Here is an 18131-nt window from a genome sequence, read left to right on the forward strand (position 1 = left end):
AATTTTAGAATAGGAACATAGCTTCTAAGGGTTTCCCCGGTGGCTCAGCGGTAAAAAATCAGCCTGCCAATGCAGGAGACCTGGGTTCCATCCCAGGGTCAGGAAGATCCCCTGAAGGAGGAAATGGCAACCCACTCCAGTATTCTTGCCTGAGAAATCCCATGGACAGAGGAGCCTAAGGGGCTACAGTCCAAGGGGTTGCAGAGAGTCAGACATGACTGAGCATGCACGCATACAGCTTCTAAATCGTCTAATTCACTATACAGATGGGTTAAATCATGTTTCCCAGGTCACAGATCTGGTCAGTGGCACAGCCAGGCCTGGATCCCTGGGAATTATTAAACCATTGACATCATCCCAGCCTCCCTTTCCCCAGCCCTGGGAAAGTTCTATGTGAATTAAAACCTGCTGTTAAAATGTTGCCTGGGAAGAACATCTGGCACTTTTTATGATCGTGCTCCCTCTTATTATATTAAGCCTGGTCTAATTTCTCCACCAAATCTGTCCCACTGCAAGATTTCTTAGAAAGACTTTCAGAACAGATAAAAACATATCCATATCTATTAAGCACTTTGACAAAATGTGATTTGCAAAGCCCAGAGAGAATCCATGATGTCTTTCTTTTCAGATAAAGTCACAAAAAGATTTCGGTTCATGCAAAAAGACTAAATTAGACCCTTTGCTCATTTCCTTTTTTAATGGACTGATGAGTAGTTTAACTAAACGACCTTATCTTTAGCATATTATTTACCAATGTCAGTAACTTCCTGGGATTTCAACCATTCACTCTGGCTAGTGGTCAGAAACCAATTTCAATCCTCTTAGGGCTGTGTCCTGTTCATCTCTAAGGTTTGCTCCTGTGAAGTCTATTCTCAATAAAAGAATATCTTTCAAAAGATGTTAGTACCCTGCAGAGGATGAGATGGTTGAATGGCATCACCAACTCAATGGATGTGAATTTGAGCAAACTCTGGGAGGTGGTGAAGGACAGGGAAGCCTAGCAAGCTGCACTCCATGGGGTGGCAAAGAGGCAGACACGAATGAGCAACTGAGCTAAGAAAGCTCCTGTAGCAAGCCTAGCTAGCTAGTGATTAAGCTGACACTGCCCTGAACACAGAGGCAGTAGCCTCCAGGCTGCCCACCCTTCAGTACTGAGCTCAAGGCAGATTCACTAACTGCTCCCACCTTTTATTTTATTTTTACCTTCTGGCTGCATCACATGTGGGATCTTAGTTCCCCTACCAGGGATCAAACCCACACCCCCTACTCTGGAAGTGCAGAGTCATAAACCTTACACCACCAGGGAAGTCCCTGCTCCCACCTTTAAATGCACCCACTTCTTAGGTTTCCATGATACTCCTCTCTCCTCCATTCTACTAGTTCTTCCCTTCTTGTGCTTCTCCACTCCCACACTTTCACTTATCCAATAAATATTTATTGAGTGGTCACTGCTTATCAAGTCCCGGCCTAAACACTGTCCCTAAATGTGGGTGCTCCCTACAGTCTATGAGTATAACTCACTGTGCATTTTTTGACTTCCATTTGCACTTATATTTTTAAATCTGACTGAGGCTGGAAATCCCCCCAAGTCCATAGCTCCAATCTGGATCTCACCCACTAGCCCCCAGGCCAGAGTCATCTGAGTATCTCATGGATTTTTCGAAGTGCCCAAAGCCCACCTGCAATGACCCCACCATCTCCCTGGTCACCTAATTGGCCCCTCATCCAGGATTCCTCATTACCCCAACAGTACCACCAACCTCCCAGCATCCCCAGCTGCAAACTGCACACCACCCAGTTTCTTCATGGAAGGGATGTGAGTGAGAGAACAGGCAGCACTTTTCAACATGAGACAGACAGAAAAGAATCCTCTAATTCCAACTGCTTTTCAGGGACCCCTGTGTGAAAGAGGCAAGATAAGACCTCACCAGAAATGTGAATTCTGAATGAAATTTGTCCAAAAGACCCAGCAGTTCCGGTGTAGGGTTGATTTTACAATGTGAGTTCTGCCATGGCTGGGAGACTGAAATCTTAGAATATAAATTTGCTTGTCAACAGACATCCAGACACACATACACACACCAATCACATGCCAGCTTGCCTGTCTTCCTGTTTCCTCTGTTCAGAACTCCTATCCTTTCCACCCACACCCTCCACCACAATTCCTTCTCATATTTAATTTTCAAATGACGCGGCTCTTCCTCCGGTAAGTTCTCCCTGATGCCCCATCTTATTATCTGCCATCCACTGTGCGTGGAGGTGTGTCCAACACTATATGTTTACGTGTCTGTCTCAGCGTCTTCCCACAAAACAGACAGCTCTTAGAGAACAGGAGCCTGGTGCCCAGGCCCGGGCCGACACCGGGAAGACTATGCGGGAGGAAGGACGGCTGTAGACAGCCCAGCCCGGAGCTGCGGGCAGTCAGGCAGGCGGGGTCCATCTCCAGGCCGGGAGAGCCAAGTACACAGCATCCCCGGATCCACCGACGCCCGCGCCTGCCCCGGGGTGGCAGGACGTGCCCTGGGGTGGGGGGTCTCCCAACCAAAAGGTGGGGGACTCGAGGGAGGCCCTGCAGGCCCTGCACTCTCTGTGGTCCTCCTCCCGGCGCGGGTCCGGGAATAGAGGCACGGAGCAGAGCCTCCAGGCCTCGGGACGCCCAGTCTCTGCTCGCCCGAGCCCCTGCGACCCGCCACCTCCGGTCTCCCCTCCCGAGAACCTCTCGGAATTTCAGTGGCTGGGGATGGAGCAGGGGGGCCGGGGACTGGCAAGAAGGAGGCGCCAAGAAGCGGAGGAGAGCCGGCGGCCCCTCTCTCCACCCCCGAGCCCGCTTAGGCGGGAAGAAATCGAGCCCTAAAAGAGGCCCCTAAGGGCGCCGGAGCCTCAGAAGCCCCGGAGCCTCGACGGGACCGCTGCTCCCCTAGCCCTCCTCCCTCCCTCCTCCGTGCGTCCCTACCTGGCTGGCTTTGTGGAACTGCTTTTTCAGCCCCGCCACCGACATCGCGACGGCGCAGCGGCCGAGGCTGCTGGTCCCTGGACTCGGCCGGGCCACGCGGCCGCGATCCGCTGGAGGAGCGGGCGCCGGGGCCGGTCCCCGCGCGGCTGGGCTCCGCCGGGCCGGCCTCCCACGGCCACGGCCACGGCCACAGCCGCTGTCACACGCGCACACACGCGCGCACGCCGATGGCAACACTGCGTTCCAAAGCCCCTACGCAGCCCATTGGCCAAGCCGCGGAGATATGCAAATAAGGCCGCTGGGGCCGCCCACGCTTCATTGTTGCGTGGAGACCCGGGAGTACTGGAGCTGCGGAGAAAATGGGCCTGCGAAGCTGGGCTGCGTGGGGATGTCCCCGGGTCCGGAGAGCAGAGCCATACAGGACTGTCTGCAGGGCGTGGGACCGGATGCATCTGCCATAGGACTGCCCTGGATGGGACAGAGGAATCACCTCTCTATGCTTCTGGACAATGTCGCCGCCCTCAGGGGCATTTTTGGTAGGTTTCTGTTTTTAAAAACGGACGCCTTCATAATACAGGCTTCCCTGGTGGCTCAGATGGTAAAGAATCTGTCTGCAATGCCGGAGCCCCGTAATACGCCTTGTTGTTCAGTCGCTCAGTTGTGTCCGGCTGAAGCACATCAGGCTTCCCTGTCCTTCGCCATCTCCCGGAGCCTGCTCAAACTCATGTCTGTTAAATCGGTGATGTCATCCAACCAACTCGTCCTCTGTCGTCCCCTTCTCCTCCTGCCTTCAATCTTTCCCAGTATCAGGGTCTTTGCTAATGTGCTCTTCCTATCAGGCGGCCAAAGTATCCGTCCTTCCAATGAATATTCAGGATTGATTTCCTTTAGGATTGACTGGTTTGATCTCCTTGCCGTCCAAGTGGTCCACTGGAGAAGGGAATGGCAAACCACTGCAGCATTCTTCCCTTAAAACCCCAGGAACAGTAAAAAACTTAAGGGGAGAGAAAGGTAACAGAACACAGAATCTGTAATAGGAGGAATTGGTCTGTGGGCGGCACATCTTGTTTCTTCTCAACCCCACCGGATGCTTTTTCTGGGTGCAATCCGGCACTCTAGGAGCCCAAGGGTTACTGGGTAATTTATTAAATAAGATGCTGCCTCCATACAGCACTTACCCACTGTCAACTATATTAAGAGCAACTGTCTCCAAGGAGCCTTAAAGGAAGCTCTCTGTATCCAGGGGAACTCACCCCAGGAGGAGACCAGCTCCCTCGGTAAGTCTTGCCATGTCAGCTACAGGGCACCCTTTTGCATGGAGGTCATAGCACCCATGTGCATGGAGGCCTAGCCAGGGATCTGAAGCATCCCATTGACCTTCAAATCAGAGCTGCACCCAACAGGCCAGCATCTGAGCTGGAAGCTGGCCTCCAAAGGTCCCTGAATTAGTTACTCAGTCATGTCTGACTCTTTGTGACCCCATGGACTGTAGCCCTCCAGGCTCCACCATCCATGGGAATTCTCCAGGCAAAAATACTGGAATGGGTTGTCATGCCCTCCTCCAGGGGATCTTCCCAATCCAGGGATAGAACCCAGGTATCCCACATTGCAGGCAGATTCTTTACCATCTGAGCCCCCAGGGAAACCCCCGAAGGTCGCTAGGGCCCCCAAGACCTAGAAACCACTTTTAGCAAAACCTAACACTGAAAGAAACAAGCATATTCCTCCTCCAGTCTGCACCTAAAAGAAAGAAGCTCCTCCTTCTGCACCTTCAACAGATCCCATCTGCAATGACAAGTTCAGTTCAGTTCAGTTCAGTTGCTCAGTTGTGTCCGACTCTTTGCGACCCCAGCACACCAGGCTTCCCTGTCCTTCACCAACTCCTGGAACTTGCTCAAACTCATGTCCATGAAGTCGGTGATGCCATCCAACCATCTCATCCTCTGTCATCCCCTTCTCCTCCTGCCTTCAATCTTTCCCAGCATCAGGGTCTTTTCCAAGGAGTCAGTTCTTCGCATCAGGTGGCCAGTGGTATTGGAGTTTCAGCTTCAGCATCAGTCCTTCCAATGAACGTTCAGGACTGATTTCCTTTAGGATGGACTGGTTTGATCTCCTTGCAGTCCAAGGGACTCTCAGAGCCCCGGTTTACACCTGTTCCCTGGCATCCACTCCTGATATCTGCATTTCTCCAGGATAAAAGTCACACAGCCTCTCCTTTGACATTAGCTCCCAACTCCCTTATTCCTGAGGTCATCCTAGTGAGGATCGGCTAGTATCTACGTCTCCCTGTGCCTAAGTTCCCTCACTCTCCCTTTGGAGGGTGGGAATAGGAGCATTCTTCCTCGGATAGGGGAGGTAATGAAGGAACCTAGTGAAGGAGATAAAGGCAGCCATCCAGAGGTTAATTAGCATGACTTGCGCAAGTGCTCGAATGACCTACATACAGCTGACACCAGCCACAGATAGGTAACTGACAGGTGTGAGGACTGTAACAGCTAGGTCCCAAGAGTATAGCAAGATGACCTGTTCATACAACTGGCTGACCGCCACTCAACAGCAGGCTCTGCTCCAGGGGAACTGCTACTAATAATGCAAGGGCAACTAGGGGCCAGGGCCACCTGGAAGAGGCTCATCCGCCTTCTTGCGCTGTGTCCAGGAGTCATTTAAATAAAACAGGTTTGAAGTAATTTCTCCTTAAGTCACTCTCCTTACTTTCTCCTTAAGTCTCCTTAAGTCTTCCGCCCTCGGGAAGGGGGGGGGGAGGGGTTTGAATATTTTATTAATAAAACTTTTTAACCTTTTTCCCTTGGTTAACAGCACATTCCAGTTCAGTTAATTTCAGTAATTGATCTCTTAATTTTATCAAGTGTAGAACTGTCATCATAGTCTCATCATTTCTTAACTTCAGAATCATTCATATACATTTTTCCTTCGTATAAGCATTTGCAACTTTTCTTAATTTTTTCTGTGATAATTCTCAGAAACTTGCCAGTTTTATTGGTTGTTTAAAACAACCAATATAAACTTGAGTTTATTCATCATTGCTATGGCTTTTTTTCTCTCGTTAATTTATGTCTTTATTAAACATTCCTTCCTTCTGTTTTGTTCAGGGGATTGAAGTTATTCACAGTAGAAACTGACCCTAGACAGGAAGAAGAATGTACTGGAGAAGGATATCACGTAGCCCAGCTGTTCAGAGGTTGTAGGGAACCAGGTGGGGGGATGAGCAGAAACTAGGAATCTGAGTGGTCAGATGCCCAGCTTGTTGTGATGTGCTGGTTGTACCACACGTTCAGGCTTCGGCTACCAGAATGACCACTAAGCTGCTTATTTCTTTTAGGCACTCATTCCAGGTTCAAAGTTCTAGTTCCAAGGAGCAGCATCTGATCAACTAAGTCTAGATGTTCTGCCCCAGCTCTCCAGGTCGAAGACCAACATCATGGTGGATTGCCCTGATAGGAGAAGAAGCTTCAGAAGCTAGGCAGCCAAAAACAGTTGCCTACAAACAAAACACAAATGCCCACTAATGTTTATCTAGGGATCCCTTCATTCCTTCAGTTGAATGTGTTTTATTTATTCGTTATACTTTCTGGTTTTATAGTCGGCATATGTAAAGCTATGAATTTTCCCCCTCCATATGGCTTTGGTTTCACAGTTTTCATTATATAATATAGCTCTTCTGCTTGTGTTCTAAATAAATTTGTAATTGCAGTTACAAAGAGGAAATTACCATTTGATCCAAATTTTTAAAAACCTTTTCTAGGTGGTTTGATTTTTCTTATTCATGGTGTATGAAATTTGAGACTTGTGGTACTATTGTCAAACATGTCTTTAAAGTTCTTTTCTTTCAACATAGTCTATTATGTTACCTTTTATAAATGTACCACAGAGGTTAGAAATAATGTGTATTCTCGGTTTCTAGGGTATAGTTTTTAAGTTCATGGGTAGAGGAAGCATGTGTTCTACTGAAGTTCCTAGTTTAGAGGGAGATGTCAAAGTCCCACGAACTGGAGTCATGTTGGCCAATTCACGGTTTGCCTTTTACATCACCATCAACCCTCCAGGGCCCAAAGGCCCATAGCTCCTCAACCTGCTTAGAGGAAGAGAATACAGATGTCTGGGGCTATTTGACAGGGTTGTCTGCATGGAATGAAACCAATGGGAGAGTCTTGAGGCACAAACAAGCATCACCCTAATTTGGGCTCTTGATGATCTTCAAGGTCCATGACAAAGAGGCATGCTGTCATAGCACTCTGGACAGATGGCCCATGTTTTGCCAGAGGTTTGGGTGTTCTCCTGTGTTCCTTTCCTTATAGTACTTGGCTCCCTCTTCCCCTTTCCCTTCCCTGGTCCACAGAGAACAATGCTGGTGTGCATTCACATCTCTCTTGTCTTGTGGTCAGGCCAGCTTGTCAATTAGGCAGTCCTCATGCCTGGCCGGGTCATGAATGACACATCTGTCTGTGTGGGCAGGAGCAGAAGAGCCTTGGGCAGGGGATTGACAGGAAAGGAAGCTTACAGATTAGCGTCTCCAAATATTATTCCATCGTGCATGTTATCTGTCCCTGCCTCCCTTCAAATAGCTCCCTTGGGACTTCTCTAGTGGCCCAGTGGCTAGGACTCTGCACTCCCAATGCAGAGAGCCCAGGTTCAATCTCTGGTCAGAGAACTAGATCCCACATGCCACAACTAAAGACCTGGCACAGCCAAATAAATAACTTAAAAAAAAATAGCTCCTTTTATCACTAGTATCTATTTGTTTCAAAGATTTTCTCTGCTTTTTCTTCTTTATTTTTGGAAGCTATATACTCAATTTTTACCCACTAGTGGTTACCATTGTTCTATAAAATATTTGACCTTATATTCTCTATCAGCATCAATAATTAAACATTTAGGGAAGCCATAGCATGACTAGAATGAGCAGTGGCCAGGGCACCTGGACTAGGGTCATCTCGTCACCTCCGTCAACTTAAACCAGCTCACACTCTAGCCCCAGCCAGCTGAGAAGCTTCCACCAGAGACCAGACTGAGTCCACTTTCCTTTGTCTGAAGTAGAAAATGAACCAGTTTGAGACTAGGATGCAGGGTGTTGAGTTTTAAGTAAGGGAGGAAAGATGGAGAGAAGAAGACAACTTAAACAGAAATTCTAAGATAAAAGAATAATGAAATTATTTTAAATTCAAAACAAAAGTTTTCACAAGTATAGATTTTCTGTGACACAGTAACACCTACAATTTGAAGCTATCAAAAAGTAAAAAGGCAGGGAACTTCCCTTGTAGTCCAGTGGTTAAGATTTCGCCTCCCAGTGCAGGGGGTGTGGGTTTGATCCCTAGTTGGGGAGTTGAGATCCTACATGCCTTGTGGCCAAAAGACCAAAACATAAAACAGAAACAATATTATAACTAATTCAGTAAAGACTTTAATATTGGTTCACATAAAAAATATCTTTAAAAAAAGAAGGAAATTTTACCTTGGGAATCACCACTGAAGCAACTGCTCTTAATATTTTGGCATGTTTTTCTTTCACAGCCTTTTTCTATGCAAAATTTAAACAGCAGGATCGTGACTATGCATACTACTTTATTTTCTTCTTTATTCTCTTAATTATGTGAGCATTTCTACACTGTCTAGTCTTCACACACATTATTCTCATGACAACTTAATAACCAATTATGTAGACATGTCAAATTATATTTGATCGTTTTCCATTACTACTCATTTAAAGGCTTTTCCCCCAAATTTTTCATCACTTAAATAATGCTACATGAAACGTCTTTTTCCATATTAGAACTTCTTTCTGTATTTAGGAATAGTTCCTTAGAACGGATCCCCAGATGTGAAGTTAGTGCATCAAAGACTTAAACAGTTCTAAATGCAAATTGCCATTTCTGGAGCATAGTTATAATTGCTCCCACTGCCCATGGTCATTAGAGAACAGTATTATAAAAAGTCAGGGAGTGTCAAAGAGACATAGATCTATGTCTACCATTTTTCTTGAATTCCATGACGTGAATCCTGTGGCATGATATAAGCTTCAGACTGCAGTTCTTGGCTGTCTTTGGAGAGCTGAGTTCAAACACATCAGTCTTGAATAATCCTAAAGTGTTACTTTAACCATGGCCTCTCAATTTCCAACTTTACTCTCTTTTTTCTTCCCTGAAAAAAAAAAAAAGCTTTCACCCAGACTCTGTTCTGGGGAGGCACTGTGGGTTACTCGTGCATAAAAGGGTGGAGCTCTGGCCCATGAAATGCATTGGTACAATATGCCAAGTATTTAGCTAAACTTGACCCAGAGGCATTCCTTCTCCCAGTTTAATATCTCCACATACCTGCTTGCAGCAGAAAGTTGAGAGCATGGCTATGATTTTGCTTTCCTTGTAACTCTGTAGGCCTTCACTCTGCACATGTGGGAAAGACATGTGCCCATCAATGAGGTAACAGAGCAGATATGATGAATCCCAGATGTTCACCACGGCAATTTGCTTGTGCAAGACCACAACTGGGAACAAATGTATAGATTTTCTTCACTTATTGTTTTACATGAAGCTGATGGAAAATCAATTGATCAGTTCAAGAAAAAACCAGAGAAATCTTTCCATTTTAAAATGGAGAGGAAAAGCACTGAAGCATTCTTGTGTGTTTCAAAATGAGGACTGGGTGAAGGGCTACGATCAACAAAGTGACAGTAAATATAATTAACTGGTGAATTAATCCATTTCATGGTTATACACAATACATGACTCCATTATTCTATACTCTAAAAACATTCAGTTAAGCATTCTAGGTCATCAGATCAGATCAGTCACTCAGTCGTGTCCGACTCTTTGCGACCCCATGAATCGAAGCACGCTAGGCCTCCCTGTCCATCACCAACTCCCGGAGTTCACTCAGACTCACGTCCATCGAGTCAGTGATGCCATCCAGCCATCTCATCCTCTGTCGTCCCCTTCTCCTCCTGCCCCCAATCCCTCCCAGCATTAGAGTCTTTTCCAATGAGTCAACTCTTCACATGAGGTGGCCAAAGTACTGGAGTTTCAGCTTCAGCATCAGTCCTTCCAAAGAAATCCCAGGGCTGATCTCCTTCAGAATGGACTGGTTGGATCTCCTTGCAGTCCAAGGGACTCTCTAGAGTCTTCTCCAACACCACAGTTCAAAAGCATCAATTCATCGGTGCTCAGCCTTCTTCACAGTCCAACTCTCACATCCATACATGACCACAGGAAAAACCTTAGCCTTGACTAGACGAACCTTTGTTGGCAAAGTAATGTCTCTGCTTTTGAATATGCTATCTAGGTTGGTCATAACTTTCCTTCCAAGGAGTAAGCGTCTTTTAATTTCATGGCTGCAGTCACCATCTGCAGTGATTTTGGAGCCCCAAAAAATAAAGTCTGACACTGTTTCCACTGTTTCCCTATCTATTTCCCATGAAGTGGTGGGACTGGATGCCATGATCTTCGTTTTCTGAATGTTGAGCTTTAAGCCAACTTTTTCACTCTCCTCTTTCACCTTCATCAAGAGGCTTTTTAATTCCTCTTTACTTTCTGCCATAAGGGTGGTGTCATCTGCATATCTGAGGTTATTGATATTTCTCCCAGCAATCTTGATTCCAGCTTGTGTTTCTTCCAGTCCAGCGTTTCTCCTGATGTACTCTGCATAGAAGTTAAATAAACAGGGTGACAATATACAGCCTTGACGAACTCCTTTTCCTTTTTGGAACCAGTCTGTTGTTCCATGGCCAGTTCTAACTGTTGGTTCCTGACCTGCATACAGATTTCTCAAGAGGCAGATCAGGTGGTCTGGTATTCCTATCTCTTTCAGAATTGTCCACAGTTTATTGTGATCCACACAGTCAAAGGCTTTGGCATAGTCAATAAAGCAGAAATAGCTGTTTTTCTGGAACTCTCTTGCTTTTTCCATGATCCAGCGGATGTTGGCAATTTAATCTCTGGTTCCTCTGCCTTTTCTAAAACCAGCTTGAACATCAGGAAGTTCGCGGTTCGCATATTGCTGAAGCCTGGCTTGGAGAATTTTGAGCATTACTTTACTAGCACGTGCTGCTGCTGCTGCTGCTGCTAAGTCGCTTCAGTCGTGTCCGACTCTGTGCGACCCCATAGACGGCAGCCCACCAGGCTCCGCCGTCCCTGGGATTCTCCAAGGCAAGAACACTAGCATGTGAGATGAGTGCAATTGTGTGGTAGTTTGAGCATTCTTTGGCATTGCCTTTCTTTGGGATTGGAATGAAAACTGACCTTTTCCAGTCCTGTGGCCACTGCTGAGTTTTCCAAATTTGCTGGCATATTGAGTGCAGCACTTTCACAGCATCATCTTTCAGGATTTGGAATAGCTCCACTGGAATTCTATCACCTCCACTAGCTTCGTTCTAGGTCATGGTGAAATTCTAATTAGTCTTCGTTAATTGCATAGTGCAGTTTTCATTTTCACATTTTACCCCACAAGATTTATTTTGAAATAAATGCCAGAGATGAGCAATTAGTGAGCGTGCCCTGATGGCTTTTGTAAACTACTGCTGCCACCTTGTGGTACTTCTGAAAAGTGGGAGAGATGAACATTGAGGAACTGTAAGTTTATCTAATGGTGGTTAGTTGTAGGTCATTTACTTATATTTCAGTTTTTTAAGAGCACACTAACACCTCTAGTCTTGTCACAGCAGCTCATCTGAATGGTGCTGAGTGAAAAAAATCTTGCTGGAGTTTGGAAACCTTGAGATTCTGGGTCACTTCTGGGACTTTGGCTAATCAAGGGTTGCTTCACAGTTCTTATTGTGTAAGAAGCTCAAGAAGGGCTGCTCTGTCGCTAAGACATTATCCAGAGAGGAAGCAGAATAATAAATAGAGGATGGTGGTCATGGTATCAAAGGAGGAATTTCAAGAAAGGAAGTAGTCAGCAGAACCGGTGGTTACTAAGCAGCCTGCAGCATCCCAATTCCATCACTCTCTATCCCCCTTTCCTCCCTTTATTTTTTCATCCACAGTTCTTTATTCTAGATGCCTGATACTTGAATAATATCTAATCTTTAATTTTGTATTATCCAACTCCACCACCAGAATGAATAAAAGTTCTACAGCAGGGACTTCCCTTGTGGTCCAGTGATTAAGAATCTGCCCTTGCACTGCAGGTGACACGGGTTCGAACCCTCGGGAACTAAGATCCCACATGCCTCAGAACAACTAATAAGCCCATGCGCCACAACTAGAGAGTCCATGCGCCACGACAAAAGATCCCATGAGCCAAATAAATCTTGATTTTACAAAGAGTTATTTAAATTAAAAAAAATTTTTAAAGTTCTGTGGCAGTAGGACAGAACAGAAGTTCTAATAGAACTTTCCATGATGATGGAAATGTTCTCTACCTGTGCTGTCCAAATCCAAGAACCACCAGCCAACTGTGGCTATGAGTCACTTAAGTGGCCACAGTGGCTCTCCATTTCTACTTTGGCTTTAATGAATTAAGACTTAAATAGCAACCTGTGACTAGTGGCTATTGTGTTACATGGAGCAGCCCCAGAAGGGTAACAGTATTCTACTCCATTTCCTGCCATGCTCCCAACACCAAAAGACAATATGGAGACCTAGAGCCCCTCCATAAACATATTCATTTAGTGAATACGTGACTATAAAGAGTCAAAGCAATTTTAGTAAGTTGTGGTTGAGGCTTCCCTGGTGGCTCAGACAGGAAAGAATTTCCCTGCAATGCAGGAGACTTGGGTTTGAGCCCTGGGTCAGGAAGATCCCCTGGAGAAGGGGATGGCAACCCACTGCAGTATTCTTGCCTGGAGAATCCAATGGACAAAGGAGGCTGGCGGGCTTCAGTCCATAGGGTTGCAAAGAGTCAGACAGGACTGAGCGTCTACCACTTTCACTTGTGTGTTGAGGTGAAGCGATCAGGGAGGAGCTGCGTCCAGGCAGATGCAGTTAGAAAGCCAAGGAGATGTGAGGGGTCATGTTCGTGCTGCATGTCCAAGGTGATGTGAACAAGGGTCCTGCCAGCACTGACTCCCACGGTCTTGTGGGCATCAGTTCTGTGGTCAGAGACTGAACTAAGAGCCAGGAATCCTGCCAGGAGGGTCAGCGGAGGGAGGGAGCATAGGAAACTGCCTTCTCCCATGGGCCCACCTGGGCAGGCCCACAGCAGTGCTGCCATGGGGGACAGAGAACTCCTATCTGTCTGTGGCCCTGTCCTTAAACCTGCAAGTTCCCCAGGTCCTTCCGTGGACCATGAGGTTGACAACAGTAACCTCACAGGTGTGACAGGACTTGGGGAAGAGCTTTGTTAAGTGCACAAGACAGCCTCATTAGTATCATTGCTACACATGGTTTCTTCCTCTTCTGGTCGCTGCTCATGGAGTTGCAGAGAAGTCTGTGACCCTCCCTGGCCAGAGAGTCTGACCCTGGACCCCAGCAATCAAGCTTGCACGTCTCCTCTGCCCGTCTGCTCCAGGCACTTACTGGGACTAATGCTCTAAGTGTGTCCCCATTCCCCCAGGGGGAATGTCAGATTCCTTTTATGATATCTGCTAAATGAAGCACTGAAGGACATGAAGACACTGATTCTCAGGACTTAGAGGTAATAATTATGGAATTATAGATCACAGGATCATTCTAAAAAGATCCCCAAAGACACAGACGTTCGATTTTAAGAAAAGAATGCTTGTCGGGCTGCTAAAAAGTGTGTTTTCCTCCCATTTTCCTACGTGTGTGTGTGTTAGTCGCTCAGTCATGTCTGACTCTTTGCAACTCTGTGGGCTGTAGCCCACCAGTCTCCTCTGCCCAAGGAATTCTCTAGATAAGCATACTGCAGTGGGTTGCCATTCCCTTCTCCAGGGGATCTTCCAGACCCAGGGAAAGAACCCTGGTTTCCTGCATTGCAGGCAGATTCTTTAACATCGGAGTCACCTGGAAAGCCCCCATTTTCCTATAAGCCCCCTTATTTCAGAGGAGAAATCAATCCCCAGATTGACTTCATATTCTCTTTCCACTGCCTTTGTGAGAAAAAATTGTGGTTTCCTTTAAGTGTAGTATTTGGTGCATTTACAAATGTTGCAGAAAGGTGCTTAGCATTTGGTATTTCAAGAATCTCCCATTGGTTCTTTTTTTTTTAATTTATTTATTTTAATTGGAGGATAATTACTTTACAATATTGTGGTGGTTTTTGCCATACATCGACATGAATCAGCCACGGGTGCACATGTGTCCCCCCGTCCTGAACTCCCCACCCACCTCCCTCTTTACCCCATCCCTCTGGGTTGTCCCAGAGCACCAGGTATGAGTGCCCTGCTTCGTGCATCGAACTTGCACTGGTCAGCTATTTCACATATGGTAATATACATGTTTCAATGCTATTCTCTCAAATCATCCCACCTTTGCCTTCTCCCGAATACTTTGGCCACCTGATGCGAAGAACTGACTCCTTGGAAGAGACCCTGATGCTGTGAAAACTTGAGGGCAGGAGGAGAAGGGGATGATAGAGAATGAGATGGTTAGATGGCATCACTGACTCAATGAACATGAGTTTGAGCAAGCTCCGAGAGTTGGTAATGGACAGGGAAGCCTGGCATGCTGCAGTCCATGGGGTCACAAAGAGTAGGACATGACTGAACGACTGAACTGAGAACTGAATATTCCATAGTGTATATGTACCGCAACTTCCTTATCCATTCATCCGCCAATGGATATCTAGGTTTCTTCCATGTCCTAGCTATTGTAAACAGTGCTGCAATGAACACTGGGGTACACGTGTCTCTTTCAATTCTGGTTTCCTCGGCGTGTATGCCCAGCAGTGGGATTGCTGGGTCATATGGCAGTTCCATTTCCAGTTTTTTAAGGAATCTTCACACTGTTTTCCATAGTAGCCATACCAGTTTGCATCCCCACCAACAGTGTAAGAGGATTCCCTTTTCTCCACACCCTATCCAGTATTTAGTGTTTGTAGACTTTTTGATAATGGCCATTCTGACTGGCATGAGATGATACTTCATTGTGGTTTTGATTTGCATTTCTCTAATAATGAGTGATGTTGAGCACCTTTTCATGTGTTTATTAGCCATCTGTATGTCTTCTTTGGAGAAATGTCTGCTTAGTTCTTTGGCCCACTTTTTGATTGGGTTGTTTTTCTGGTATTGAACTGCATGAGCTGCTGGTGTATTTTGGAGATTAATTCTTTGTCAGTTTTTTTGTTTGCTAGTATTTTCTCCCATTCTGAAGGCTGCCTTTTCACTTTGCTTATAGTTTCCTTCATTGTGCAAAAGCTTTTAAGTTTAATTCGATCTCATTTGTTTATTTTTGTTTTTATTTCCTTTACACTGGGAGGTGGGTCACAGAGGATCTTGCTGTGATTTATGTCAGAGTGTTCTGCCTATGTTTTCCTCTAAGAGTGAGTTTTATACTTTCTGGCCTTACATTTAGATCTTTGATCCATTTTGAGTTTATTTTTGTATGTAGTATTAGAAAGTATCCTAGTTTCATTCTTTTACATGTGATTGACCAGTTTTCCCAGCACTACTTGTTAAAGAGATTGTCTTTTCTCCATTGTATATTTTTGCCTCCTTTGTCAAAGAAAAGGTGTCCATAGGTGTGTGGATTTATCTCTGGGCTTTCTATTTCATTCCATTGATCTATATTTCTGTCTGTGTGCCAGTACCAAGAATCTCCCACTTGTTCTGAATGTGCCTTTTGTAATCCTATAAGTTTACAGTGTCTGTGCTGGTGTGTATTTAAAAGTTGGTTTGTTGCTGTTACGTTGACTGTCCATAGCGGGTAGCGAGGGACCTCAAAGCAAAACAGCAGAACTTAAAATATGGTCAAACGTGATTCTGTAGCACTGTAAAGCAGTGCTTCTCAATCTCTGGGTTTCCCTGGTGGCTCAGACAGTAAAGAATCTACCTATAATGCAGGAGATCTGGGTTTGATCCTTGGGTCAGGAAGATCCCCTGGAGAAGGGAATGGCTACCCACTCCAGTATTCTTGCCTGGAGAATTCCATGGACAGAGAGGAGCCTGGTGGGCTACGGTCGGTGGGGTCGCAGAGTTGGACACAATGAGTGACTCTCACTCACTCACTCAATCTTTAATGTGTACACAAATCCCCTGGGTATCTGGGTAGAATGCAGGCTCTGATTCGCTGGGTCTTCCCCAAGGGCTAAGATTCCGCATTTCTGACAAGCCCCCAGGTGATGCCAGTGTGCTGGGCCAGGGACCACTCTTTGAGTAGAAGGCTGTAAGTGACAAGTCCTCAACAGTCTTAGAGAAACCCCAGGATGTAGATTTTCTTATTTAACACATGCTCGTTCTGTGAGCAGTGGAAATGCACCATAAACAGGATTCTTTGTGTTTAAATGACCTGGACGGGCTGAGTTCCAGGTTTGTCTTTCCCTTGCCCATGGGAGCAACATTTTCTCTCCTGTGGCACAGCTACTCTTCTGGTAAACATCAGAAGCTGGTATTGTTTGTCATCACCTTCGCCCCAGTGGGTGTGGGATTCCGAACCTGATTTTGCCAGATCTGTCCAAACAGTAAAACGTGTCTTTGCCCCTGAAATATGCAACTGGCAGCTTGCAGCTACTTTCTGTGACCTGGATGATCAGAGGCCCCTGGACATGCAAAGGGAAAGAAGCCATGGTGTGTATGGGACATGCCACTGTGCACTCTGACAGCAAGCCTGGGAGATATGTACAGTTCCTGATTCAATGATAAGACCGCGCTCAGAGAGATGAAGCGGCCCCAGCAAGAGGTAACTGACCCACCTCCCAAACTCTGGCCTCAGAAGTCTACCCACTGGCTTGGAGAGAATCAGGACTTTGATGTGTATGAACAGTCCTTGCTCTAAAGTACACTAGGGAGCTTCCCTCGGGGTCCGTGGTTAAGAATCTACCTGCCAGTGCAGGGGACTCAGGTTCAAGAAGACCTAATCCGAGAAGATCCCTCATGTCATGGGATAACTAAGTCTGTGTGCCACAACTACTGAGCCTGTACTCTGGAGTCCATGCTCCACAACTAGAGAGTAGCCCCGCTTGCTGCATCTAGAGAAAGCCCACGCACAGCAAGCAAGACCCGCATGTGTGAGTGCTAAACCACTTCTGCTAAGTCGCTTCAGTCGTGTCCGACTCTGTGCAACCCCATAGACGGCAGCCCACCAGGCTTCCCCGTCCCTGGGATTCTCCAGGCAAGAACACTGGAGTGGGTTGCCATTTCCTCCTCCAATGCGTGAAAGTGAAAAGTGAAAGTGAAGTCGCTCAGTCGTGTCCAACTCTTAGCGACCCCATGGACTGCAGCCCACCAGGCTCCTCCGTCCATGGGATTTTCCAGGCAAGAGTCCTGGAGTGGGGTGCCATTGCCTTCTCCACTAAATCACTTCAGTCGTGTCTAACTCTTTGCGACCCCTATGGACAGTAGCCCGCCAGGCTCCTCTGTCATGGAAATCTTCAGGCAAGAATACTAGAGTGGGTTGCCATGCCCTCCTCCAGAAGATCTTCCTGAGCCAGGGATCAAACTCACATCTCCTGCATTGCAGGCAGATTCTTTACCACTGAGCTACCAGGGAAGCCCCAAGGAAGATCTAGCACTCCAAAAATAAAAGAAAGAAAAACACCTGTTTAAAAAAAAAAACAAAAGAAACAAAAAGAAACCTAATGAACTTTATCACCCCACAAAATCTGAGAAGTAAATGAATGACTTAAGATCTCACCTGAGGGTCTGCAGGTCATAATTGGATGGACTTTTAAGTTCATTTAGTTTTAAGCAAACCTGACCTAAGCTGTTAGAAATCAGGAACCTACTGACCCGTGGGAGGGGCAGTCAGGACTGGAAGGGGTCCCAGTGAGGCTTCTGGGGGCTGCTAATGTTCCATTTCTCAGGCTGGGTGCAAGGTACAGGAGAGGGCTCCCCTGGCGAAAATACAGTAAGCTGTACCCGTAAAACATATGCACTCCTCTAGCTGCACCGAAAAATTACCTAAAGTTCATAACTTGGAAAGATTTTGACTACAAAGAGCAGCCATTTTAAAAACAGGAATTAAATCATAATGCTTATATCAATGACAATGAACAAATGCCCTGAATTCCCCCCTTTTGCAGATCCATCACTTTGGCTTAAAAACAAAACAAACCCCCAATTACCTAATCTCGGCCACCCCCATGCAGTGCATTGTAAGGCTAAAAACTTCAA

At 46.2% G+C, this 18131-nt stretch overlaps 1 protein-coding gene across 6 annotated transcripts in view; it reads right to left on the minus strand.

Annotated features, from left to right (window-relative positions):
• Window positions 1–10885, minus strand: part of SH3GL3 (SH3 domain containing GRB2 like 3, endophilin A3) — a 129642-nt gene extending 118757 nt beyond the window's left edge. For 2 of the 6 annotated variants that reach the window (XM_061394527.1, XM_061394524.1), the window contains exon 1: window positions 10460–10885. In XM_061394527.1, the coding sequence (XP_061250511.1) occupies window positions 10460–10870 (411 nt within the window). In that variant the 5' untranslated portion in view covers window positions 10871–10885. Of the gene's footprint in view, window positions 1–2953; window positions 3483–10459 lie in introns of those variants that run through there. The other 4 variants (XM_061394531.1, XM_061394529.1, XM_061394533.1 and 1 more) reach the window with 4 other exon arrangements.
• Between the last annotated feature and the right edge of the window lie 7246 nt (window positions 10886–18131).

The sequence above is a fragment of the Bos javanicus genome, chromosome 21 (genome assembly GCF_032452875.1).
Source record: "Bos javanicus breed banteng chromosome 21, ARS-OSU_banteng_1.0, whole genome shotgun sequence".
Lineage (NCBI taxonomy): Eukaryota > Metazoa > Chordata > Mammalia > Artiodactyla > Bovidae > Bos > Bos javanicus.